This window comes from Sus scrofa, chromosome 9 (assembly GCF_054392235.1).
Source record: "Sus scrofa isolate SSC_HxYL_T2T_F1_AM1 chromosome 9, Sscrofa_HxYL_maternal_Yorkshire_Landrace_v2.0, whole genome shotgun sequence".
Lineage (NCBI taxonomy): Eukaryota > Metazoa > Chordata > Mammalia > Artiodactyla > Suidae > Sus > Sus scrofa.
Genome location: NC_139391.1, coordinates 132,903,473 through 132,927,713, shown reverse-complemented (window position 1 = coordinate 132,927,713; position 24,241 = coordinate 132,903,473). Strand labels below are relative to the sequence as shown.

At 38.6% G+C, this 24,241-nt stretch overlaps 1 protein-coding gene across 43 annotated transcripts in view; it reads right to left on the bottom strand.

Moving 5' to 3' along the window:
- Positions 1-1,911: 1,911 nt before the first annotated feature.
- The window catches only part of PLA2G4A (phospholipase A2 group IVA), a 369,657-nt gene continuing 347,327 nt past the window's right edge, over positions 1,912-24,241 (bottom strand). For all 43 annotated transcript variants that reach the window (XM_084977979.1, XM_084977978.1, XM_084977999.1 and 40 more), the window contains 3 exons: positions 11,545-11,740; positions 9,793-9,950; positions 1,912-2,520 (listed from right to left, as the gene is read on the bottom strand). In XM_084977979.1, coding sequence (XP_084834105.1) covers positions 2,389-2,520; positions 9,793-9,950; positions 11,545-11,740 — 486 coding nt within the window. In that variant the 3' untranslated portion in view covers positions 1,912-2,388. The remainder of the gene's footprint in view (positions 2,521-9,792; positions 9,951-11,544; positions 11,741-24,241) is intronic.

Below are 24,241 nucleotides of genomic sequence, written 5' to 3'. Positions count from 1 at the left end.
GGCCAGCAGCTGTAGCTCCAATTGGACCCCTAGCCTGGGAACCTCCATATATCACAGGTGTGGCCCTAAGAAGACAAAAAGAAAAAAAAAAAGAAAGAAAGAAAGACACTGAAAGCATGTGAGAAAAGAGAAAGAAAAGGCCCCGGATCATTTCAGTTTTACAATCACCAGTCTGTAAAGTATTCATCTGATGAGTTTCCAGGAAGGCCTATGGAGTGTGATATAAAGGCCACGGGGGCGCAGGACGCCAGTCAGACATTCGTCACCGTGGACAAGTCTCTTAACCACTCTGGTCTTGTTACTTCACAGGGGCATTTTGAAGGACAAGTTAAATATAAATAGCATTTCCACGTTTTGAACAAATGAGTGAACATTCATTATTTATGCTTCCCACTCTGCTCTGGGTGCATCAGTCTCCTCCCTGCTCCTGAAACATGCCTGGCTCCACCTCAGAGCATTTGCATTGCTAGTCCCTCTGCCAGGAATGTTCTTCCCTCAAACGTGCACAGGTCCTGCCCCCTCAGCGCCTTCTCATCTTCAATCCGGTGTCACTGTCTCACTGTGCTCTGTCCCAGGGCCCCATTTAAAATTAGACACCCCCAACAGTTCCCATCTCCTTCCTTCCTGTCTTGAATTTTCTCCTTAGCACTTATCACTAACGTTCTAGAAACTTATTTGTGTTGCTTATGCTGGTCACCTCCACTAGAATGTAAGGTCCTCGAGGGCAGGCACTTTTGTTCATTTTGGTGCAATGCTGTATCCACAGATCTTGCATGTCTGGTGGCCCATGATAGGCATCCATTTGCCATGGGTATAAATCAACCAATGAAAGAATGTGTGTGTGTGTGTGTGTGTCTTTTTAGGGCCACACCCACGGCATATGGAGGTTCCCAGGCTAGGGGTCTAACTGGAGCTACAGCTGCCAGCCTACACCACAGCCACAGCAATGCCAGATCTGAGCCATGTCTGCGACCTACACCACAGCTCATGGCAACGCTGCATCCTCAACCCACTGAGCAAGGCCAGGGATCGGACCCACAACCTCATGGTTCCTAGTCGGATTCGTTTCCACTGTGCCATGACGGGAACTCCTGTAAGAATGAACTTTCAAGTGTTCCCTTCCTGGTACCTTTTTTCTGTCTTTTCTCACTGGTAGAAATGTGAATGAAAGGTGAGAGGAAAAAAAGTGACATGACTAAAGAGATTAAAGAAAAGTAGAATCAAAGAAGGCATGGAGAAGCCCTTATATTTGAAACACTAACTCTGAACCTTAGCAGTTCAATGGTAACAAACCACAGCCATGTAATACAGACAATCCCCAAGACAGGTCTTGCAGATACAGCCCTTGATAGTCTTCCGTATTTTCCTCTGAAGTCAACTGCCCTCTGCTGGATAAGCAGGATAATAGCAGCAAAGTAAAATGTTAAGGTAGAAGTGGTTAATAACCTCCATGGGAAAAGAATCTGAAAAAGAAGGATTCTATATCTATGCACAAATGAATCTCTTCGTTGTACACCTGAAACAAACACAACATTGTAAATCAACTATACTCCAATATAAAATAAAAATTAAATTGATACAAAAGAAATGGTTATTTTCCCCTACATGCTGAACGAACACATCCTATTTGCTCAACAAATTATACATACTTTCTCTTTTAAGAAAAATTGTACTGAGGGTTTGGGATGGAAATGCTGTAAAAATTTGGTTGTGATGATTGTGGTACAGCTATTAATGTAATAAAATTCATTGAGTAATAAAAAAAGAAAAATTGCCATAATTTAAAATGCTGTTTCACATTTGAGTTTCAGATTAACAACTTCTGTCTTTGAAGCCATGAATCTGAGCATCTGTCAACAGCAACAATGCAACAGTTCTTTAAAAATAATAAAAACTCAGTTGTCCCTTAGCTATTTGTATATAGATGCATTTATTTCATGTATGTATCTATGCATATATAAATAAAAAATAGTGTTGTCTCATGGCACGAATAAATCCAGTCAGTGAATTACATTCACACACAATACAAAGTCTTACTTACTGAGTTGAACCATTAAATATTCTAAAAAAGAAACATTTTAAAAAAGAGGACACATAAGATAGTTGGTGAGGAATGTCTAAAAATATGGCACAATACATCTCTACATTTGCATCAGGAAATTCATACTGATAGAAAATGTAGCTGAGTATGTTTTTACACAATTGACATTACCTGTCAACCTAACAAACCTATAAGGGTATTATGCTCCTGCAGCTAAATAACTGCTACTTTGAGTATCAACCAGTCCTTTGAGATCAGTGCTTAGATCTGTCCTGTGTTTTTAAATCCAGTTGTCATGGAATTTCCTACATCCACATCAGAAATTGCTACCCTTCCCAGTACACAAACTAGGCTGTGGGTTTGTTTAGAAACTCCTTGTTGAAGAATCTTCTTGCCTCAACACTGCTGAGGGAAACAGAGCAACGAGACGGATTCTGTCTTCTATATTCAATGCTTTCAACTATGGCATTCTTTATCACCTGCAAATAGAGGCAAAAGATGACAATTTGTGCTGTTCTGGACTCAACGAAACATTTGTTTGGTCATATATATATAACCTTTAATTACAACATTCTTTCTGAAATAGAGAAATCTCTGAGCCATGCATGTGTATATTTAAATTTAACATCTCTATTACATTTTAAAGCATTTGTTTTACATTGGAGTTGATTTACAAGGTTGTACTAGTTTCAGGTGTACAGCAAAGTGATTCAGTTATACATACATATATACATATGTGTATATATACACACATACTCTTTTATTTTCTATATATACATACATATTCTTTTTCATATTGTTTTCCATTATAGGGTAGTATAAGATATTGACTAGAGTTCCCTGTGCTATGCAGTAGGTCCTTGGTTGTCTGTTTTACATATAGCAGCATGCATATTTTAATCCCAAACTCCTAATTTATTTCCCCACTTTCTGCATTGGTAACCATAAGTTTGTTTTCTGTTTCTAAGAGTCTATTTGTGGGGTTTTTTTTGTTTGTTTTTTATTGTTTTTTTTGTTTTTGCTTTTTATGCCTGTGGCATATGGAAGTTCCCAGGTTAGGAGTCGAATAAGAGCTGCACAGCTGCTGGTCTACATCACAGCCATAGACACTCAGGATCTGAGCAGCATCCACGACCTACCCCACAGCAATGCTGGATATTTAACCCACTGAGCGAGGCCAGGGATTGAACCCACATCCTCATGGATACTGGTTGGGTTCATTATTGCTGAGCCCTGATGGGAATTCCTTTTCTTTTCTTTTTTTAAAAATTTATTTATTTTTTATTAAAAAAAAATGTTTAGGGCCCTCTATTTAATAGCAACTTAAGCAGTCATGTTTCTAGAAAGAGGGATTTATCATGAGAATGCCACACTTTTGTTGGCTTTATGATTTTTAGTCATCTATTTTTCCCCAGAAAATATATATGTAATTTTATATATATATATATATAACTGCCTTCTGAAAAAAAATACAATTAAATATATACATTAAATATATACATCAAATGTTACTGAGCCCGTTAAGGAAAGCAGGTATGCGGTGACCCCACCTTTCCCATGAGGAAGGGAAACATAATTCTGTGGCCACAGAAGAGAGGACTTCAGGCCTACGACAGAGTCCTTCTCAGAGGGCTTCCAGGCACAGTCACTTGGCTGCGTGAGATCAAGAGGATTAACTTAAATCTTTGTCCCCTTCTTAAATAATACTCATCTTTAATTATACTAATGTTGGCTAGTGTGGGAACTGGAGATCATTTATAGAAAGTACCTAGCACAGTGCCTGGCACATAGGAAACATTCCACAACTAGCATCTGTTTATTTATTTATTGTCTTTTTGCCATTTCTTGGGCCGCTCTTGCAGCATATGGAAGTTCCCAGGCTAGGGGTTGAATGGGAGCCATAGCCACCGGCCTACACCACAGCTCACGGCAACTCCGGATCCTTAATCCAGTGAGCAAGGCCAGGGATTGGATCAAACCCGCAGCCTCATGGTTCCTAGTTCGATTCTTTAACCAAGAATGTGCAAGTTTAAACACTAGGTGGTGCAGTAACACTAGGAAACCATTAACTGGATTTTTTTTGGAGTACTGCAGAAAATACCCATTTGTTATACTGTGTAATTCTGTGATGCCAACAGAAGTGGCTAAACCTAGTACCACCTCAGCTGCCAAATTCAAACCTTTTGGCCTTATACATGATACAATTACATGTGATCAAAAAGGCAATATGTTATATTTGAATCTTCTTAAAAATTATTATTACAGTAGGAGCAAATTATAAATAGTGTTTAAGGAATTCCCATTGTGGCTCAGCGGGTTAAGAATCTGACTAGTATCCATGATGATGCAGGTTCAATTCCTGGCCTTGCTCGGTGGATTAAGGATCCAGTGTTGCCCTAAGCTGCGGCGCAGGTCTTGGGTGCGGCTCAGACCTGGCGTTGCTGTGGCCATGGCATAGGCTGGCAGCTCCAATTTGACCTCTAGCCTGGAAACTTCCATATGCCGCAGGTGGGGCCATAAAACAAAGAAACAAACAAAATAGTGTTTACAAACTAATTCTTTCTTCCCCCCTGAAATTCATTGAGATTCCAAGTCCATCCCATCAGTGTTATCCTAGCAGAAGCTCTTATATCCCACCTTTCTCCATTCTCGCCGCCTATTCCTAAATAAGGTCCATGTCGTCTTTCACTTAATTAATAATCACTAATTAGTTTAATAATTATTTAATAGCCTCATTTGCCAGATTCTTTAAATACTTGGCAATAAAGGCAGAAAATACGAAAATATGTAAAATTTAAAATTTCCCCCAAAGGAATCAATTTCAAAATGTGATATTAGAAGCAATCCATAAGTAAATACTGAATTCCTATAACAGCAAATTTAAAATGGGCCTTAAAAGGAAGTTACAGTATATTTTGAGACACAACGAAAAATTAAAGTACAGTGGATTTGCTGGCTCATGCCTGCCTTCCCAATAAAAACTGAAGTGTCAGGAAAGCAAGGGCCTTATTAGTCTTGTCATTCCTGATCCCAGCACTTAGAACCCGGAAGAAGAAGAAGAAATATTTGTAAAACTAATGACTGCCCCAAAGGTGCTCACTGCAGATCAGAGTAAATGGGATAAAGCTCATCTCACGGAGACAATGAGGCTTGAGCTGAAGGACAAGCAGGATTTTATAAGTGGACTGGGAAAGCTGGTCATTCTTAGCAAAAGGATAATCTTATAAAGAGGCTGGAGATGGAAGGCCCAGGCTTGTACAGGAAACATCTGGGAATTGGCCTGGCTGGAAAGGTGTTGGGGGCATATTAGGAAATAAAGCTGCCTGAGATGATTTAAAAGTGAGAGAAGAGTGAGGGGAAAAAAAAAACAAAACCTCTGGCTCCCATCTCAGCACCCCAACATAACTGCGTCTTCCAGGAATCGGCCTAAATAATCCATGACTCAGTTTCCTCAGGTATAAATAAGAACACCTAGTTCATAAGCCAGCTTTGAGTGTTGACTATTTGGAAAGGAAATATTTGGCTTAAAGCTTCTTCTTGTTCTTTTTGTTTTGTGCATTGTTCTATCCTTAGCTTCCCAAACAGTGCCTGGCACAGTAGATGCTCAATAAATATGTTGAATAAATGAACAAATAAGATGTAAAAAGACACCTGGCCATATTCAAGGCAGATTAATTGGGCCAAATATATATGGTTATGATATATAATAAGCTTCTAAATTACATTGTAAATGATAAAAACTCTAACTTGTACCTCGACACTTCTATCATGATGATGAACTATCAATAAACTAAGAAGTAAATACCAGTACGTCTGGATATATGCTTTTCCTCATTTTAATCAATTCCAAACAGTTAACACTTTATAGGATTATTGGAGAAAGCATTTTAAAAGCTCATGCTTAGGCATCTTGGTATATGCTGAATAAACTCTGTTTTTAGAATATGCCTCCTGAATTAATAAACTGAATCAGTGAGACTACATAATAATATACCTTTTTTTGTGATAACTGAATCAACAAGAGCTTGGAGAAGAGACACCAGATGGTGTAATTCCTCCAGGTGGAGGTGGTAGTTTGTGCGTACAGTCTGTAGCCACACTCCCTGGCCAGGCACGCACTGCATGGAGATTCTCCATACTCAGGACTCTGCCTCCAGCCAACAGACCTTGTATCCTGACATCTGCTACCCCCTGTCACATTAAATGCTTCAACAGTTTCAGCTGGGAAGTCCCAATAAGTCTATGACATCTTAAAAATAACTTATGGAAACATTGTTGCATATTTATTGTAGGTGCAAGGCACTGGGATCAGTATCTCTGGAAGATACAAGGTAAATAAGGAAAATCATTGTTTTTCAGGTGTTTAAATTTATAATTAAAATCAGATGATAATATGGACACTACTAATAATTATTATCATTATCATATTACCCATTTCAATTTAAGTGACTTGTACATACCAAGCTTTTCCATTATATACTTTTACTTAATCCTCATCCCAGTGTTATAAAACATACATTGTTGCCTTTTACAAATGAGGAAGGAGTTCCCTTGTGGTACCTTGGGTTAAGGATCCAGTGTTGCCACTACTGTGGCTCTGGTTATTGCTATGGTACAGGTTTGATCCCTGGCCAAGGAACTTCCACATGCTGTAGGCATGGCCAAAATCAAACAAAAGCCAAACAATGAGGAAAGTAGACTTTGTAAAAGTTAACCAACACGCCCAAAGTCACTCAGTGAGGAGGCACAGACAAAAATCTGAGCCCTCAATTTGGTCTGACTCCAAAGCCTTTACATTTTCCACATACTGCATGTCTACCAGTATAAGTCACTATATCTTAGGCTTCTTTCAAAATAAATAAATAAATAAAAAGGACCAAAAACTCCCATGAAATGCTGCCACTGTTAAAGCACTTGGGCACTGTTCAGCAAAAAGGAATTTGGGAGGACTGAGTAAGTGCAGAAACCTGGAGCTAATGAGAAAGCCAGCCTGCTGTCAAGAAGTGAGCAGAAACAGAAGTTCTCTAAAGATGACCTGGCATTTAGCTCCAGCAAAGCAGGCCCACTATGAAGCAACAGAAGCACAAGGCTGAAGAGACAGATTGGCCTTTTCAGAGTAAAGATTTAACTCAGAAGGTGAATCAAAAATGAAAACCTCCCTTAAGTCACGGTGTTGTGGCCGCAAAGTTGAAACTGTCTCCATGGGATTGGTAGTCAGACATCTGAATTAGAAGAGTTTACATTTTCTCTTTCTTCTTTCTTTCTTCTTTCTTTACTTCCTCCTTCCTTCCTTCTTTTATTTCCTTCCTTCCTTCCTTCCTTCCTTTATTTCCTTCCTTCCTTCTTTCTTTCCTTCTTTCTTTTTTTTCTTTTTGCTTTTTAGGGCTGAACCCAAGGCACATGGAAGTTCCCAGGCTAGGGGTCAAATCAGAGCTGCAACTGCCATCTACATCTAAGCCACAGCAGTACCAGATCTGAGCCACATCTGAGACCTACACTGTAGCTCGCAGCAATGCTGGATCCTTAACCCACTGAGTGTGGCCAGGGATTGAACCTGCATCCTCATGGACACTAGTCGGGTTCATTGAGGCACAATGGGAACTCCAGTCTGTAGTCTTATTTCTGGCCATTTGCAAAGGTCTTCAGGTGTATTCATCATGGTACAGGATACAGACACACATAGGTATGGATCCCATTTATTAAACAGCTTCTGTTTGCAGGGCACTGTTCACACATCACCTGATTCACGATTCACTACTGCCACTATGGCAGATGCGGTTACTCCTGAAATGGAGACTGAGGCTCAGAAAGTTCAAGTAGCTTATTCAAGGTCACACAAGTAGCCCATCTAAGAGCTAAGCATAAAGTCCATGACCTTGCTTCTACATACCATACCAGAAAAAGTTCTTAGAAGCAATCGAAACCTGCTTAATTAAATGGCTGGTGAAAAATCTACATCTGATGAATTCTAAGTCTGGACAGTTATTCTGGAATTCAGTCTGGTTTTGTTCAAGCTTTAACTTTTTCATCATGCATCAAAAAAACTACTTTTAAGAATGTGTATAAAATATATAAATAGAACCATATACATACACACACACACACACACACACACATATAACCATATCCATAATAACTTAGCAGATTTTATATAAACCAGAACTGAAAACAATGAAAAAAATGTAGCTGTGTATATATTTCTATATATACAGATACACGTGCATGTGTGTGTTTGTATGTGATCCTTTTATTTTCCCAAGTCCAATAGGGTATTTATATATTCTTACCATCTATTTTTTTCCATTTGAGGAGAACTGATCAAGCTTAATACATTTCATCCCAAGGAATACACAGCATAGTTCTGAGTTTATTGGCTCTACACTGAAAAATTACTCCTAAATTACTCCTCACTTCTTTTCTGTTTTAATAGCATGAGGTTTTATAAAACACAACTCCATTCTGAGAACGTCTGCTTGCTCCCTATCAATCATAGATTAAAACACCAATTTTCTCTTAATATTCTTTAAATTTTCATCATTGCCATAGAAACAATGTAACATATGGATTTCAGATGTTCACTGAATAATAACAAAGTAAAGGAATAAATCTACTTGGAAAATGACATATGCTATTAATTTTGCTAAGCATGTTTTACATAAATTATCATGTATTATTCACAAGTGAAGGCTGACAAGAGACACTTTAGAGTTGCAGGACCTGAAGCTTACTGGGGAAAAGTTCATATGTTAACAAAAATTAAAGATATTGCTTAATAAACATATGATGGTGGAACCGTTATAACTGCACACAATTGATTGTTACTAGCCTCAGGCCAAAATAGACAAACAAGCACACTAAATGTGCCAGAATTCTATGAGCTCACAAAATCTAATTAAATCTCACATGCCCAGAACACCCGTCCACACCTGTACCTTATTTTGGTCTATTCATACAGTCTCCAAAAAGACTGGCAAATGAGGTATGAGGCCCTTCCCTCTCCATTTACTCTTCCTTTCTTTTGCTTGTACTCTTTGTTTCCTAATGTGCGAAATCCAATCAGGCTAATGAACTTGGGCTTTTAAAACTGATCATCATTTGTCAGATCTGTGAGGTGGCATCACAAGCCATCATGGTTCTAGTTACACAACAGTGGTCTCAAATGGTGCATTAGCAGCTAAAGAATTTTACACAGAGACAGAATCTTAGCAGCAGACACACTTGTGAGGAACTAATACTGAAGAGAATGACTTGTTTCTAACGGTTCTGAAGCAAAACATACTTGGTATCTCCAGGGCTAAAAATGGAGAAGAGAGGCTGCCACTTTGAGCAACACTGCCAAGATCTAAAAAAATAAAGACATTTAAAAGCATGAGTGTATCCATTAAAGTTCGTGCTATTTTTGCAGATAACTACACTTTTGGTTACACTCATTTTCTTTTTATCACTTTTTTCCTATTCCTATTTTATTTTAATATGGGATAAATACACGAGATATTTTGGGAAAGAAGCTGAGAGTTAACCAAGCCGTCAATCAAATGAGAGTATAACAGGTGAGCTCTGCCAATTTGGAGGCCTTGGCACTCTTATTTGTTAACTTTACAAGGCTCACCAATAGCTCATAAAAAAGAAAATGGTACAGTTGGGGGGGTGGTATTCATAAACCTTATTTTTAATTAACTAAAAAGAGGTTTTGCTATGTCCATGTGGTATGAAAGAGTCTGACATCGTCAACGATCATAGAAGATACTTACATCAATGTTGTTCAGGGTATTGAAATACATCAGATCATGCAGTCTTTTGAACGCTTGATTTGGATATTGGAAGTTGAAGGTTGAAAATGGTGATTCAGGGTCATCAAAGATATCAAAATCAGCTATCTCTTTCTCTTCCTGAGTTTCTCTTGGAACACCTAAATATAAGAAGAGTCTCAAATGGCATAATTTTGAAAACTGTAAATTATCTCTAAAACCCAGGCATATAAAACATATGCATAGCTATTAACACAACACTGGGAGCCTCTTCTGGGGTCATGTAATTCTTAACATAGACTAATAGGCTTCCACCCATATTCCCTGAACTTCAGCATTTCTGTAGGTTCTAAACAGACAACTTCCAATGGACAGGATTTGCCTCTCTGAGTCTAAGGGCTTTCTACCCCTCCCTGCAACTGCAGAAGGCGGCTTTGTTCACTAGCATCAGGCTGGAAATGCCAGTAAATAATATTGTGTCCCAGGAAGCAGTCAAACAAAGACTCTATGGTATTGGTATATAAATTCCCCCATTCCCTTGCCACTTGCTGTGTTACTGGGAAGGATGATTCTGGACCACAGATTCCATTCCATTTCCTAGAGTTTCCCAAAAGGATCAGGTTCTCCTTGAGATGGCCAGCTTAATACATCTTTTGTTATCTGCCTTTCTTCCCTTTTTCAGTTCCCTACTATCTTACTAAAATTCCCTTGTGCACCCAAATAAACTGTTTGCACTTGAATCCTTTGCTTGGAAACTGCTTCTCATAGAACTCAAACTCATACATTAATTAACTGTCTTCATGTCACAGGAATCCCTTTCACAGTCCCTTTTGGAGAATTAACAGTGATAGAAAATTCAAAATATTCTAAGTTTTAAGTATTTCACTCTTCAATAACTAAAAAGGCCAGCCAATTCTTCCTTCTCTTGTGTTGAAGTGACTCATAATAACGTCTACCCCTACTGATCCCTCCTCTGACTTCCTCCACCACCTAGAAAAAGTTCACTTTCCTCACCAAAGTCTCTTCTCAAATCTCCAATGACTCTTTCTGTCCTGCTGGTCTTTCATGTGCGAGAACCTGAAATTACTAGCACATATTATACTGCTAGGTTGCATTACTTTTTACAATCAAACTCCCAGGAATTTTTTGCATGATTTGTTCTGAAATAAGGCCTTCCTTCCATGGGTAGTAATCAAAATATTCAATACCCGTCTGAGGATGTGGCGAAAAGCCCCAGAGATTCTTACTGAGTCAGTTTTCTGGATTGTGAGGAACTCAGGGGATCCTGGGATGAGAAAGAGGGGAAGTACTTGGGGTTGTTTCAGGAAAGCAGCCATTTATCAAGGGAAGGGAAGTGTTCCATGTTGTAACAGCTGGTTTGGCAGTGCCAGTATGAACCAGCTTAATGTCAGACTGACTTCTTCTTCTTCTTTTTTTTTTTTTTTTTTTTTTGTCTTTTTGTCTTTTCTAGGGCCTCACCCATGGCATCTGGAGGTTCCCAGGCGAGGGGTCTAATCGGAGCTGTAGCTGCCAGCCTACGCCAGAGCCCTAGCAACTCGGGATCCAAGCCACGTCTGCGACCTACACCACAGCTCACAGCAATGCCAGATCCTTAACCCACTGAGCAAGGCCAGGGATTGAACCTGCAACCTCATCGTTCTTAGTCAGATTCGTTAACCACTGAGCCACAACGGGAACTCCCAGACTTACTTCTTTATCACATTTCTATTTTACAGAATATAACTCTCCGTGTACCTGGAGCCTTGTACTTTCTGAAGTTGATGTTGGCCAGAACAAAGTGGATGATAGTTGGGCAATCTTTCTCGACATCAGGATTCTTGGGTTTGAAGACATAGCACTCCTTTAGTCCTTCACGATCAAACACATTCTGGTCAATCTTTGGAAAAGGCAGCTTGTTCATTTTTGCCCACTTCTCTGCAAGAAGCAGCTCCTGTAGAAGAGGCGGAAAAGTCATTTGGGAATTTTCAGTCCTCATTTGTTTAGTCGGTCTGTCCATCACCCTGCATTCGTTGGTGTCAGCTATGGGTTAGCACTGACTTTGCTTGGATGAATAATGACCCTATTCTCCAGAAGCTGATCAATCTCGAAAAATACAAAAGTACTCCATAGACAAACTCGCCATTGTTCTGCCAACTCTTGGCACAGGGATTGTTCCACTGGAGGCGTATGAAACATTATTAATGAACTGAACTGAATGAAATTACTTTGATGCAATTTCTAGAGAAAAAAAATGCATATTATGGGTTCTGGGCATTTATAAGCCTTGTGAATGCTTTTTGGTTAAAGGATTACTTCAGAGTCACAAAAACCTCTTGAAGCAGAATGACATTCTGCTACCCATATTTTTACCGCAAAAATGGTAAATTTTTACCCATATCTTCTCCACAAAACTCATTAAAAATTAATACATTTTATGTATGAAGAGACACTTGAGCTACTCTGAATCTACTTTATTTTCTGCTTTTGTTTATGACAAGAAGCTGAGCTTCCGGCCTCATTTGTTATTATGTGTGCAGTGGCCCAGAGTCACCCCGCAGAAGAACCGAGAGTTAGTGAAGGCACGTGGCCCACTGGGTGACTGTTTCCACATTTTTACGCCTTTCCGGGTAAAAGGATTATACATCCCACGGGGATGAGAGAAGCAGTGGCACACAGCCAGAGAGGCTGATTTGCATCTGCAGACACGTAACATGACCAAGAAATACACGTTTGCTGTCTGCTGTTGACTACGGAGATTTTTTAGGTTTGTTTCCGCATCAAGGCTGACGAACACAGTGGCTAAGCACAAAAAAATCATTAAATTGAAACTCGAGAACATAAATCAATACAGCGAGGTGCACCGAACACAGCTGATTTCTATCGAAATGCAGCTTAAGGGCAAGGGGGACGAATAAGAAGCAGACCGTGGTGATGAGAAAAGCACAGGGGCCAGATTGCCCGAATTAAAGTACAAGCTCTGGGGCGGCAGACGATTGCCTTAATGTTGCCACACTTGCTATCCTCACATATAAAGTGAGGAGGATAATGTGATACCCATTTAATAAGATTGCCATTAGAATTAAGTTAATATGAGAGCAGTATTTAGGACCATGCCTGTAAATAAAACCATACAGATGTTTGATAAATAAATGCCAATAAAGAGAGGGAAAGAGATGGAAGGGAAAAAAAAAAGTGAAGAAAGAAAAGAGGGAAAAAAGGAAGAGAGGCAGGAATGGTATTAGGGAAAGCCCTAGAGAGGGGAAGTTTTAGGGAAATGATCAGTACAATCTTAAGCTTTTTAAGCTACTTCTGTTACTGATGCATTTGATGACAATTACTAGGTCCTGATCTAAGCTTCATGCCAGGAGGTGGGAACGTAACAGTGAAATAACCTCTTGCTATTCTGTGATTTTATATAGCCTGGTGGGTGAAAGAAAGGAAGCAAATAAGCCTTCAGGTTTAAAACTGTGGCAAATGTCATGAAAAAAGTGTTTATTTGCTGTGAGATTTTGCAGTAGACCTGGATTATTGCCTCAGAGTGCTTAATTCATTCCGTGTTATGACTGAGCATCCGCTATGTTCAAGGGATAAGACAGAGGCTGTCCTTGGACGCTTGGAGATTATAAATCAATGGGAAAGACAAATAACAGATATTATAGCGCAGCATGAAAGAGGCAGGGAGCATGATGCATGGCATTGTGCCTAGGCTGTGCCATCTGAAATGTCAGCCCATCTTTGCTGAGTGATCTGAGACAAACTGCTTAACACCAGAGCTTAGCAGCAAAGGAATTCTTTTGTGGGCTGGAGTATGCAGTGATACGCTTCTGATCACACCACACCATGGGATCATAAATAGCAACAAACAAACATGGACCATGTTGGGTACTATCCCTGAAGTAGCAGACTTTTGACCTCATTTTATCTACAGGTCAGCCGTTTCTTACTTCTCATCAACTCATTTGTAAATGAATGAGTTGTAAAATAAAGTTACTACTATTATCTTCATGAGCATTGCTGTGAGGATTAAATGAGATAATATATATATATACATATATATTACATATATATAATTTATATATATATATTTTCTTTTTATGACTTCACCCATGGCATATGGACATTCCCAGAACAAGGATCAAATCAGAGCTGCAGCTGCAGGCCCACACCACGGGCATGGCAACGTAGGATCCTTAACCCACTGAGCAAGGCCAAGGATAGAATCCACAACCTCACAGACACTATGTGGGGCTCTTAACTTGCTGAGCCACAAGGAGAACTCCAATTTTTAAAAAATTCAGTCATCTGTATCTCAGAAAATAAGTGTTTAAAACAACACCTTAAATTTAGAGAAAAAAAACTTTTTTTTTTTTTTTTTTGTCTTTTCTAGGGCCACTCCCACGGCATATGGAGGTTCCCAGGCTAGGGGTCCAATTGGAGCTGTAGCCGCCGGCCTACGCCAGAGCCACAGCAACGTGGGATCCGAGCCTCGTCTGCAACCTACACCATAGCTCGCAGCAACACCGGATCCTTAACCCACTGAGCAAGGCCGGGGATCGAACCTGCAACCTCATGGTTCCTAGTCGGATTCGTTAACCACTGAGCCACGATGGGAATTCCCTTTCACTATTCTTGGTGCTTCTGAAATTTCCTGAATTTTAAGTTGATCGCCTCTCTCCATGCCATTTACTGAGAAATGAAAATCTGGGAAGACAAAGGCCTTCATTTATATTAAGGCCTCTGTTTCATAAACTGTTAAGCTAAATGTGATTATATTTCTCTGACAATCTCATGTATATTTACTTTGCTTATTTGAAACTTGAGAAACCTTTTTCTCTTAAGTGATTTTTCCTATTATTCAGCTTATTTCTTGTCTAGCACTGCTCGCAATTATTCATTAAGGATTATTCAACATCAAAATAAAACTAAAAGTTCACGCTGGAATTGCGTGAGAAGGAGGAAAAGAGCGAGCTTTCGAGTATTTACAAACATGACTCAAGGGTATGACCAATGATGTGTGCTGTGTGGAGAAAGAGGAAAGGGAATTGCGTGAGGTGAAAGAGCAACTTATTTTTAGACAGATGTTTTCTACTGGAATCAGGAAGTGATGGAAACTTTCCCTTTCCTTATATGATCCTAATGTGGAAGAGATTAAAAACCAATGACTGTAAAGGCAGTGATTACCGGACGGAAAAACCACCTCCTCTCTGATAGCCCATTTCTCTGTTTGTAAAGGCTGAGAAACAATGACACAACTATGAGTAGAGCAGACGAGTTTGAAAAGAGTATTCCAGAAGAATGCAGTGAGTAAAAAAACCTGCTGCTCCACAAACTGCAGCAGTACAGCAGAAGCATGTTCTCACTGTCCAGTCTGGTTACTCTCTGACACTCATATGCTTCAGATTTCCACAGACGAATTCATGCTCAATTTACATAGGACTAACTAAAACTTATTTTCTCTGGAGATAAAAATTTGATAGTATCCTTCAGAGTGATACTTTGTAACATGGTTGTGCTCTTTTTTTTTTTTTTTTTTCTTTCTTTGGTCTTAGGGCCGCACCTGGCATATATGGAGGTTCCCAGGCTAGGGGTCCAATCAGAACTGTAGCCGCTGGCCTACGCCAGAGCCCCAGCAACTCGGGATCCGAGCCATGTCTGCAACCTACACCACACCTCACAGCAATGCCAGATCCTTAACCCACTGAGCGAGGCCAGGGATCGAACCCGCATCCTCAGGGATGCTAGTGGGGTTTGTTAACCGCTGAGCCACAAGGGGACCTCCTTGTACTCATTTTTGAGAACTAAAACATCTTGGAGGAATAGGAAAAACACTCTAAATAACAGAAATATATTCAAACTGTAGTGTGAATGGCATATACATGCCATTTTATTTATTTAAATATATATTTGAATTTAAATTTAAATATATTTATATACATGTAATATAATAAATTAGCTTTTCTCTAGAGGAAATGAGTTTGTTTTCTGTATAAACTCAGGATATGTGTTTAAGATGTTTCTCATTAGTTAAAACCTGTTTTTAGCTTAGAGAGCGGTATGGAGTATAATCATGTAAATAAATTTACATAATTTTCAAAAATTATTGAAGCAAATGAGATACAATGGATAGAAACTATAACTTAGAATTCATTATTTCATGGTTATGGCCCTTCTGATTTCCAGTAAAAAGCATGCTGGTATTTGGATCCAAGCGTTTATAATGCAACAGGCATGAAAATAATTTCCTATATCAAACAGTGTAGAATTTATAGAGCACTTTGTACTTCTCATTAGTTCTTCTTCCCTAAGAGGTTACTCTAGGTTTACATAAATATGTCAGGAAAAATTAACGTTGTGTGTATCTGCTCATCCTCAATGACCAGTACAGGTATGGTGGGTTGAATGGTGGCCCTCCAAAAGGTAGGTCCATGGCCTGACCCTCGGACCAGTGAATGCAAACTTATCTGGAAAAGGAGTTTCTGCAATGTAACTAAGGGTCTAAAGATAAGATCACCGTGGATTATCTGGACAGGCTATAAATCCAATGACAAATGTTCTTATAAGAACACACACACACACACCCACAGAAGGCCATAGAAAGCCAGAGGCTGAGGTTGGGGTTATGTAGCCACAGGCCAAAAAAAAAGCCTGGAGCTACTGGAAGCTGGTTTGGCTATGATGGTTCGACCCAAACCAAACATCTTAAGGACATCATACACAGAAGTTCTAAACAAAGGATCATACCAGGATGTCAACAAATACATCAGGTTAGTGTGGAAAAAAAAAACCCAGATTCTTTACGTCTTTTTTGTGGGTAAATGAAATTCTGACTTCGAGTGAAAATACAGGGAGATAAAGTTAATTTACATACATGATTTTTGCAATTGTGAAGACTAGCTCATTTCAATTTTTCCTTGTTCTCTCCTCCTTTTCTCCTTTTTTTCACTGCCTCTTTCTCTCCTTTTTTCCTTCCTTCTTTCCTTTTACTTTTAAGAGAAGGAGCCCACTGTTCTGGGTTCTACTCACTATACCTTTAAAAGGGCACTGAAAAACAGATTTATATCTAATATATGGTGATATAGTATAAAATAATTTAATTTATGGCATAATAACCATAATAAATTACTCTCCGTGTGATTTAGTAAATTAAAGGAAAAAATCTTTAATAGTAAACTCTGAATTTCCCTACATTCTTTGCTTACTCCTCGAAACAAAGATTTTCTTCCCTTAAATTCTGCTTATTTTGCAGACTTGAATATGAATAAATTGGTTTGTTTTAATTTACCAATATTAAAGACCAATCCTATTACAGTTTTCCTTGGATGAACCCTACTGGTAAACTCAATTTACATGGCATATATTGAACTTACTAAATGGTTAACAAAAGAAACTTGACAAATGAAACACGGAACTATTTTTCCTAAATCAATTAATAATACTATTTAGAGTCATGAGGCTTTTTATATTAGGCCTATTACTAGGGTGTGTGCCCACTAATCTAAAACAAACCAACAAAAAACCTTCCAGTATCACCGACATTGACCTTGAACTTTCAAGGTCAGTTACAGTGTAGATATAATATGAACGATGTTGTCTTTATCCAAAGCCATGATATCCATCATCTTCTATCTCCCTGACAAACTTTGAGATTTAATTTATACAACATGAAATGCTTATATCAATTATTGTGAAATAAACTTAATGATTCTAATTTTTCACCCAGAATTTATGCTCTACTCCTTAATTTTAAATGACATTCATATTTAAGTCTCAAAAAAGTAAAATTATTCACTATTTAATTGCATTGATAAAGCAGTATTGCATATATTCAGTTATTGCCCTGAAGCTTCTCATCTCCTATCAAAAACTTTCATGTTGATTCAATTTTTAAGCCTTACTATATTACATCTAAAATAAGCAATCTACCTTAGAATTAATACTATAACATTTATATTGATTTAAAGATATTTGAGAAATCACATTTATATTGATTTAAAGATATTTGAGAAATCATTTAGATCCATATGGAAATGTGTATTATTATGACAATCTGTACAACACTAATAAGTTTAAAAAAATCACTTTCAATATTCCAAGTGAGCCTGAAAAATCTGTCTTGTTCACTCTGAATTTCCTGAAATTTCTTTTTGGAGGAAAAAAGTGTATTACGCATAATGTATTGCAATTTCCTTCATATTAAGTCTCTGAAAAGACAATTCATTATTTCCAGAATGATGGATTTCATGCTACACTAGACCAATACTTAAGGGAGATATTCACATATCAGGAAAAGGGGTGGGATGTAAGGAATTGACAAAAGAATTCTAAAGCACATCTATGAGCATGCACAGCTGAAAATGTCTACAGATTTGTGTGTGTGTGTGTGTGTGTGTGTGTGTGAATGTGGCGTTTGTAGACTCTAGATAGTAAATAAAATACAATGTTACAACGTGAAACTGAGATAAGAACATGCAGATTGCCAGATGGACCAAAGGAATACCACAGATAAATACAAAACCGATGCTAATGTTCTCTCATAATACAGTATATGATGAAGTAAATATCACGAGTAATGTTAAAAATGTCTTTGAAGGGAGTTCCCATCGTGGCTCAGTGGTTAATGAACCTGACTAGCATCCATGACGATGCAGGTTCAATTCCTGGCCTCACTCAGTGGGTTAAGGATCTGGTGTTGCCATGAGCTGTGGTATAGGTCACAGACGTGGCTTGGATCTGGTGTTGCTGTGGCTGTGGCATAGGCCAGCAGCTACAGCTCTGATTCAACCCCTAGCCTACGAACCTCCGTATGTCGCAAATGTGGCCCTCGAAAGACTAAAGAAAAAAAAAAAAGTCTTTGAGGGATTGTGTTATTACACACCCAAAATATTGCAAAGGTTGATGAGTTAAAACATTTTAAAAGAATATCATGAAAATAAAAATAATGATCTAAATGTAGCTTATCTTGATAAGAAGTATGAATTTCAAGAATAAAACCAATAAAAGAAGTCATTACATAAGATTCTAAAACATTAAAGCCATCAGAAATAAAATGTCAATGCAAATGACCCACTTGATCATATTTGCAAAAATAAGACAAACTTTAAGATCCTTAAGGCATAAAATAACTCTCATTAATGAGTAATAGCAACACAATAATCCAATTAAAAGTAGCATAAAACATGAGTATACAAAAGAGCATGACAAACTAATCTCACAAGCAAAGGAAGACAACTGAAGCAAAAAATGTGTTTTTCTGTCATATTTTAAATATTTTGAATTTTTGTTTTTAATATTTTTTTCATTTTTCACAGAACTTGAACAAAATATTTTAAAGTTTGTTTGTAAGCACAAAAGACCAAGAATAGCCAAAGACATCCTGACAAAGAAAAATGGAGCTGGAGGCATCACGCTCCCAGACTTCAGACTATACTACAAAGCAACAGTCGTCAAAACTGCATGGTACTGGCACAAAGACAGACATATAGATCAGTGGAACAGGATAGAAAGCCATGCACTTACAGCCAACTCATCTATGACAAAGGAGGCAAGAATATACAATGGAGAAAGGACAGCTTGTTCAATAAGTGGTGCTGGGAAAACTGGACTGCCACATGGAAAAGAATGAAATTAGAACACGTCCTAACACCATACACAAAAATCAACTCCAAATGGATTAAAGACCTAGATATAAGACCAGACACTATCAAACTCCTAAAGGAAAACATAGGCCTAACTCTCTCTGACATAAATGACAGCAACATCTTCTCAGATCCACCTATCAGAGAATTGACAATAAAAAGAAAAATAAACAAATGGGACCTAATCAAACTTCAAAGTTTCTGGAGAACAAAGGAAACCCTAAACAACACAAAAAGACAACCCACAGAATGGGAGAAAATCTTTGCAAGTGAATCGACTGACAAGGGATTAATCTCCAAAATTTATAAACACCTTCTGCAGCTCCATACCAAAAAAAACTAACAACCCCATCCAAAAATGGGCAGAAGATCTAAACAGACAGTTCTCCAAAGAAGACATACAGATGGCCGAGAAACACATGAAAAGATGTTCGGCATCACTCATTATTAGAGAGATGCAAATCAAAACCACTCTGAGGTACCACCTCACACCAGCCAGAATGGCCATCATCCAAAAGTCTACAAACAGTAAGTGCTGCAGAGGGTGTGGAGAAAAAGGAACCCTAGCACACTGTTGGTGGGATTGTAAATTGGTGCAGCCACTGTGGAAAGCAGTATGGAGATTCCTCAGAAAACTAAACATAGAACTACCATTTGATCCAGCAATCCCACTCCTGGGCATCTACCCAGAGAAAACCACTACTCGCAAAGACACATGTACTCCCATGTTCGTTGCAGCACTATTTACAATAGCCAAGACATGGAAACAACCTAAATGTCCATCGACAGAGGAGTGTCTCCAAAAGATGTGCTACATATATATATACACAATGGAATATTACTCAGCCATTAAAAAGAACGAAATACCAGCATTTTTAGCAACATGGATGGACCTAGAAACTATCATGCTAAGTGAAGTCAGTCATACAATGAGACACCAACATCCAATGCTTTCACTGACATGTGGAATCTGAAAAAAGGACAGATGGAACTTCTTTGCAGAACAGATGCTGACTCACAGACATTGAAAAACTTATGGTCTCCAGAGGAGACAGTTTGGGGGGTGGGGGGATGTGCCTGGGCCGTGGGATGGAAATCCTGTGAAATCAGATTGTTATGATCATTATACAAATACAGATGTGATAAATTCATTTGAGTAATAAAAAAAATGAAAAAAAAATATTTTTTTCATGCCAGCAAAGCCACATAAAATAAGAGCTCACATTTACAATCCAATATGGTAATGTATTTTGGTGCAGCTTTTTAAGGAAAACAATACTTGTTAAATGTCTTAATTAATACATATGTAAGAAGCTAACCTAAGGAAATTTTTAAAAAGTGTGATTAAGGATTCATGCACAAGAATGATCATTAGAGGAAAAAAAATGACAAGACAGCAATAATCTACAAGTTGAAAATAGAACACTGTTAAATAAATTCTTGCACAGCCACATAGAGGGATATGCTGTGTCTGCAATTATGTTTTTAAAAATACTTAATGGCATAGGAAAATGTTCACAATGTAATTTTAGTAGAAAGAAGCAGACTGCAAAACTATATGACCCTGGTATTGACAAACACACACATAGACACACACACACTCACCTAGACACACACACGCAATGAAAAGAGGAAATAAATAAAATCCAAAATATCAGCAGACATTGTCTATGAATAGCAGAAACACTTGATGTATATTCCACATTTCCAAATTTTTGACGTGTTCTTCTTAATTAGAAATAGTGAATCAAAGTATGTTTAAAAACTATAGCAAAGTACAATGGTTCTTTTTAGAAGTACAAAGTAATGTTCTAATACCTCTTCCAATATCAATTCATTGCTGTCGTGGAGCTCTGATTCATAAACAAAATGATGGCTTTGACAATTTATACTCCCATTGGTAAAATGAATAATCAGGTTCTTCCACCTCCAAAACGAGCTTCTAAGCTATGATGCTAGAGTCATCCATTGAAACTCACCTCCCATTGCTGCTCATGGGTCACCTAACCCTGCTCTTGGTTTTCACGGTCACCCATCCTGGCTCAGTACTTCATTGTCCTATGCTTGCATTAGAGTAAATCCCTCTTAATTTTATTTTATTTTATTTATTTATTTATTTATTTTGTCTTTTCTTGAGCCGCTCCAGCGGCATATGGAGGTTCCCAGGCTAGGGGTCTAATCGGAGCCAAAGCCACTGGCCTACTCCAGAGTCACAGCAACGCAGCATCCGAGCTGCATCTGTGACCCACACTACAGCTTACGGCAATGCCAGATCCTTAACCCACTGAGCGAAGCCAGGGATTGAACCTGCAACCTCGTGGTTCCTAGTCAGATTTGTTAACCACTGAGTCGGGATGGGAACTCCAATCCCTCTTAATTTTAATCTTTTGTTTTCCATCCTCCAATTTGGCCCACTTTCCACTGTCAGATTAGTTATCCTAAAATTCCAGTTCCATGAAGTCATCTGCCTGCTGGAATCCCTTCTTTGATTCTTTGTTTGCTATCACCTAACCTTAAATCCCCCCCAGCCCTCCGAGTAGAGCATAATATCTGTCACTCTAACCTGATCAATCCTCAGATGTGCTTATGGCCATTTTTGTGCCATTTTCATCTTATTTCATTCATTTCCCTGTTCATCTACTCCAGGACACACAAATATATTTTGCTAGGTATCTCCTATAATACACAGTTATATAAACCCGAATAATTATTTAACAATAAGTTTCTTGATTCCCTTCCAAATGACTCTTGTGTATAAAAGTCTTTCTCTTCCTAAAAAACGCTAAAATATCAGAGATCAAGACCCATGTTTTGCCACTAACTGCTACACACATCACACAGCACACAAAACAAGAAAAAGCACACACACACTGTGTACAAAGGAGGCAGCTAGTGAAGGGAAAAGGACATTAGATTCTCATCCTGGAGCCTTGGAATCTGGTCCAGCTCAAACGCTTCTTAACTAGCACTTTGCTAGTGAGGTCCTGGGCTGTGTTCTTTTAACCCATTACTTTATTTAATATTTTGATGTGATGAGATTTCTTATCTCAGCAATCCTTGTTTCCTTTTCTGAATACTACTAACCACCTCAATAAAGGAAAATACGAAAGCACATTTAAAATATGAGATATATATATGAGTTATTATAACAATTATTAGTCTTGAGAACAGTTTAATTATATACAATAGAAAGGAAAACAGATATCCGAGGTCCTGGGTTGTCACTGACTCACCTGGTTGAGTGATAGATATCCCCAGGAGTGGGAGATCATGGACTGTTTCACTTTAAGAGTTTCCATTTCCTAATCTATGAAATGGGGGTAATAACCTGATCTCTATTACAGCATCTCATTCATTCACCCACAAAAAATGCTGTATATTCCCATAATTTGGGTTAGCATTTATAAAGCAATTAGAACCAAATGATTAAAACAAAACACACAGGAGTTCCTCTGTGACTCAGGGAGTTAAAGATCCGGCATTGTCACTGCTGCAGCTTGGGTCACTGCTGTGGCTTGGGTTCAATCCCTGGCCCAGGAACTTCCATTTACTGTGGGTGTGGCCAAACTACACACACACACACACACACACACACACACACACGTGTGTTCTAGTCTCCAAGGAGTTTCACAGACAGTGGATGCAATCTCTATGTAAACAAATACAGACAATACAACATGGAAATTGCTGCACTAGAAGAATTTACTAAGTCCTTTGTACTAAAACGATGCCTGTGAAAGTTAAGAAAGACAACGTGTGAGCTGCATGTAAAGAGGGAAGAGATAACACCACGGTCTCCTTGGACGTTGCCCAGCAGTCTCTCCATCGTCCTAGTCAGAGCTCCTTGTTCCTTCACGGAGGCTGACTTGAATTATCCTCCCACCTTGGCTCCCCTTCCTGCATTGTCTCACCCTCAAAAAATAATGCTGATACCTTATTCCTATAAAAGTTAGACATCATCGAGTGAGTATTTTCCCCTCTTCCCTCCTCCAAGCCTGACAACAGACGTTCATCCATAGCCATTAATTCTCCTTCTCTCCTGTCCCAATATGGATGCTTCTATACCCCTCTCCATTGGGACGTCTGTATCTCCCTTCCACTCCCCACCCCTGACACCTTCCCGGGAACGTGTGACCCTGTCATATATGTCATCTCTCCATTCTCCCATGATATTCCTTTATTCATGAGTCTGAGCCATTAAAGCATTTAAACACACCCAAGTATCTCCAACCCACGCCTCCACATACAGGTTTCCTGTTCTCCACATCCTCTTGCAGATAAAGTCATCTTTTTCATCTCTGGATGGTTTATAGAATTGTCTTCATTTTCTTCCACTTTACCCTCCAATCACTGCCTTATGACTTCTGCCCTCACAACCCTATTGAAACTGCTCTTGTCCAGTTCACCAAAGACTTCCTGTCAAATATCTTCAGTTGGGTTTATAATACAGCACATTTCCTTGGGTTTTTGTTCTTTTCTCCTGATGCTATTGTTGAATCATCAAGATACTATTTCATGTCCTTTTCTCACAGCATACACTGCTCGCACGTGGTTTTAATTATCTTTGACCTGTGAACTCCCAAGTTCCAGCCTACTTTCCTTCCTGAACTTCAGATAGAGTGCATCGTGCTTGTTCTGATCAGGACTATGAACTAAAATGTGGGTCACGGGAAATCATGCAAAAAAATTATTTAGGCACTGGTATGATTGAATCACACCTGTGTTTAGAGAAATATTACTTATAACAATGCAGAAAATAGGCTAAAGGGATAAGACGCTGGGGTCAAGAGACAGATATCCACAAGGCACGCAAAAGA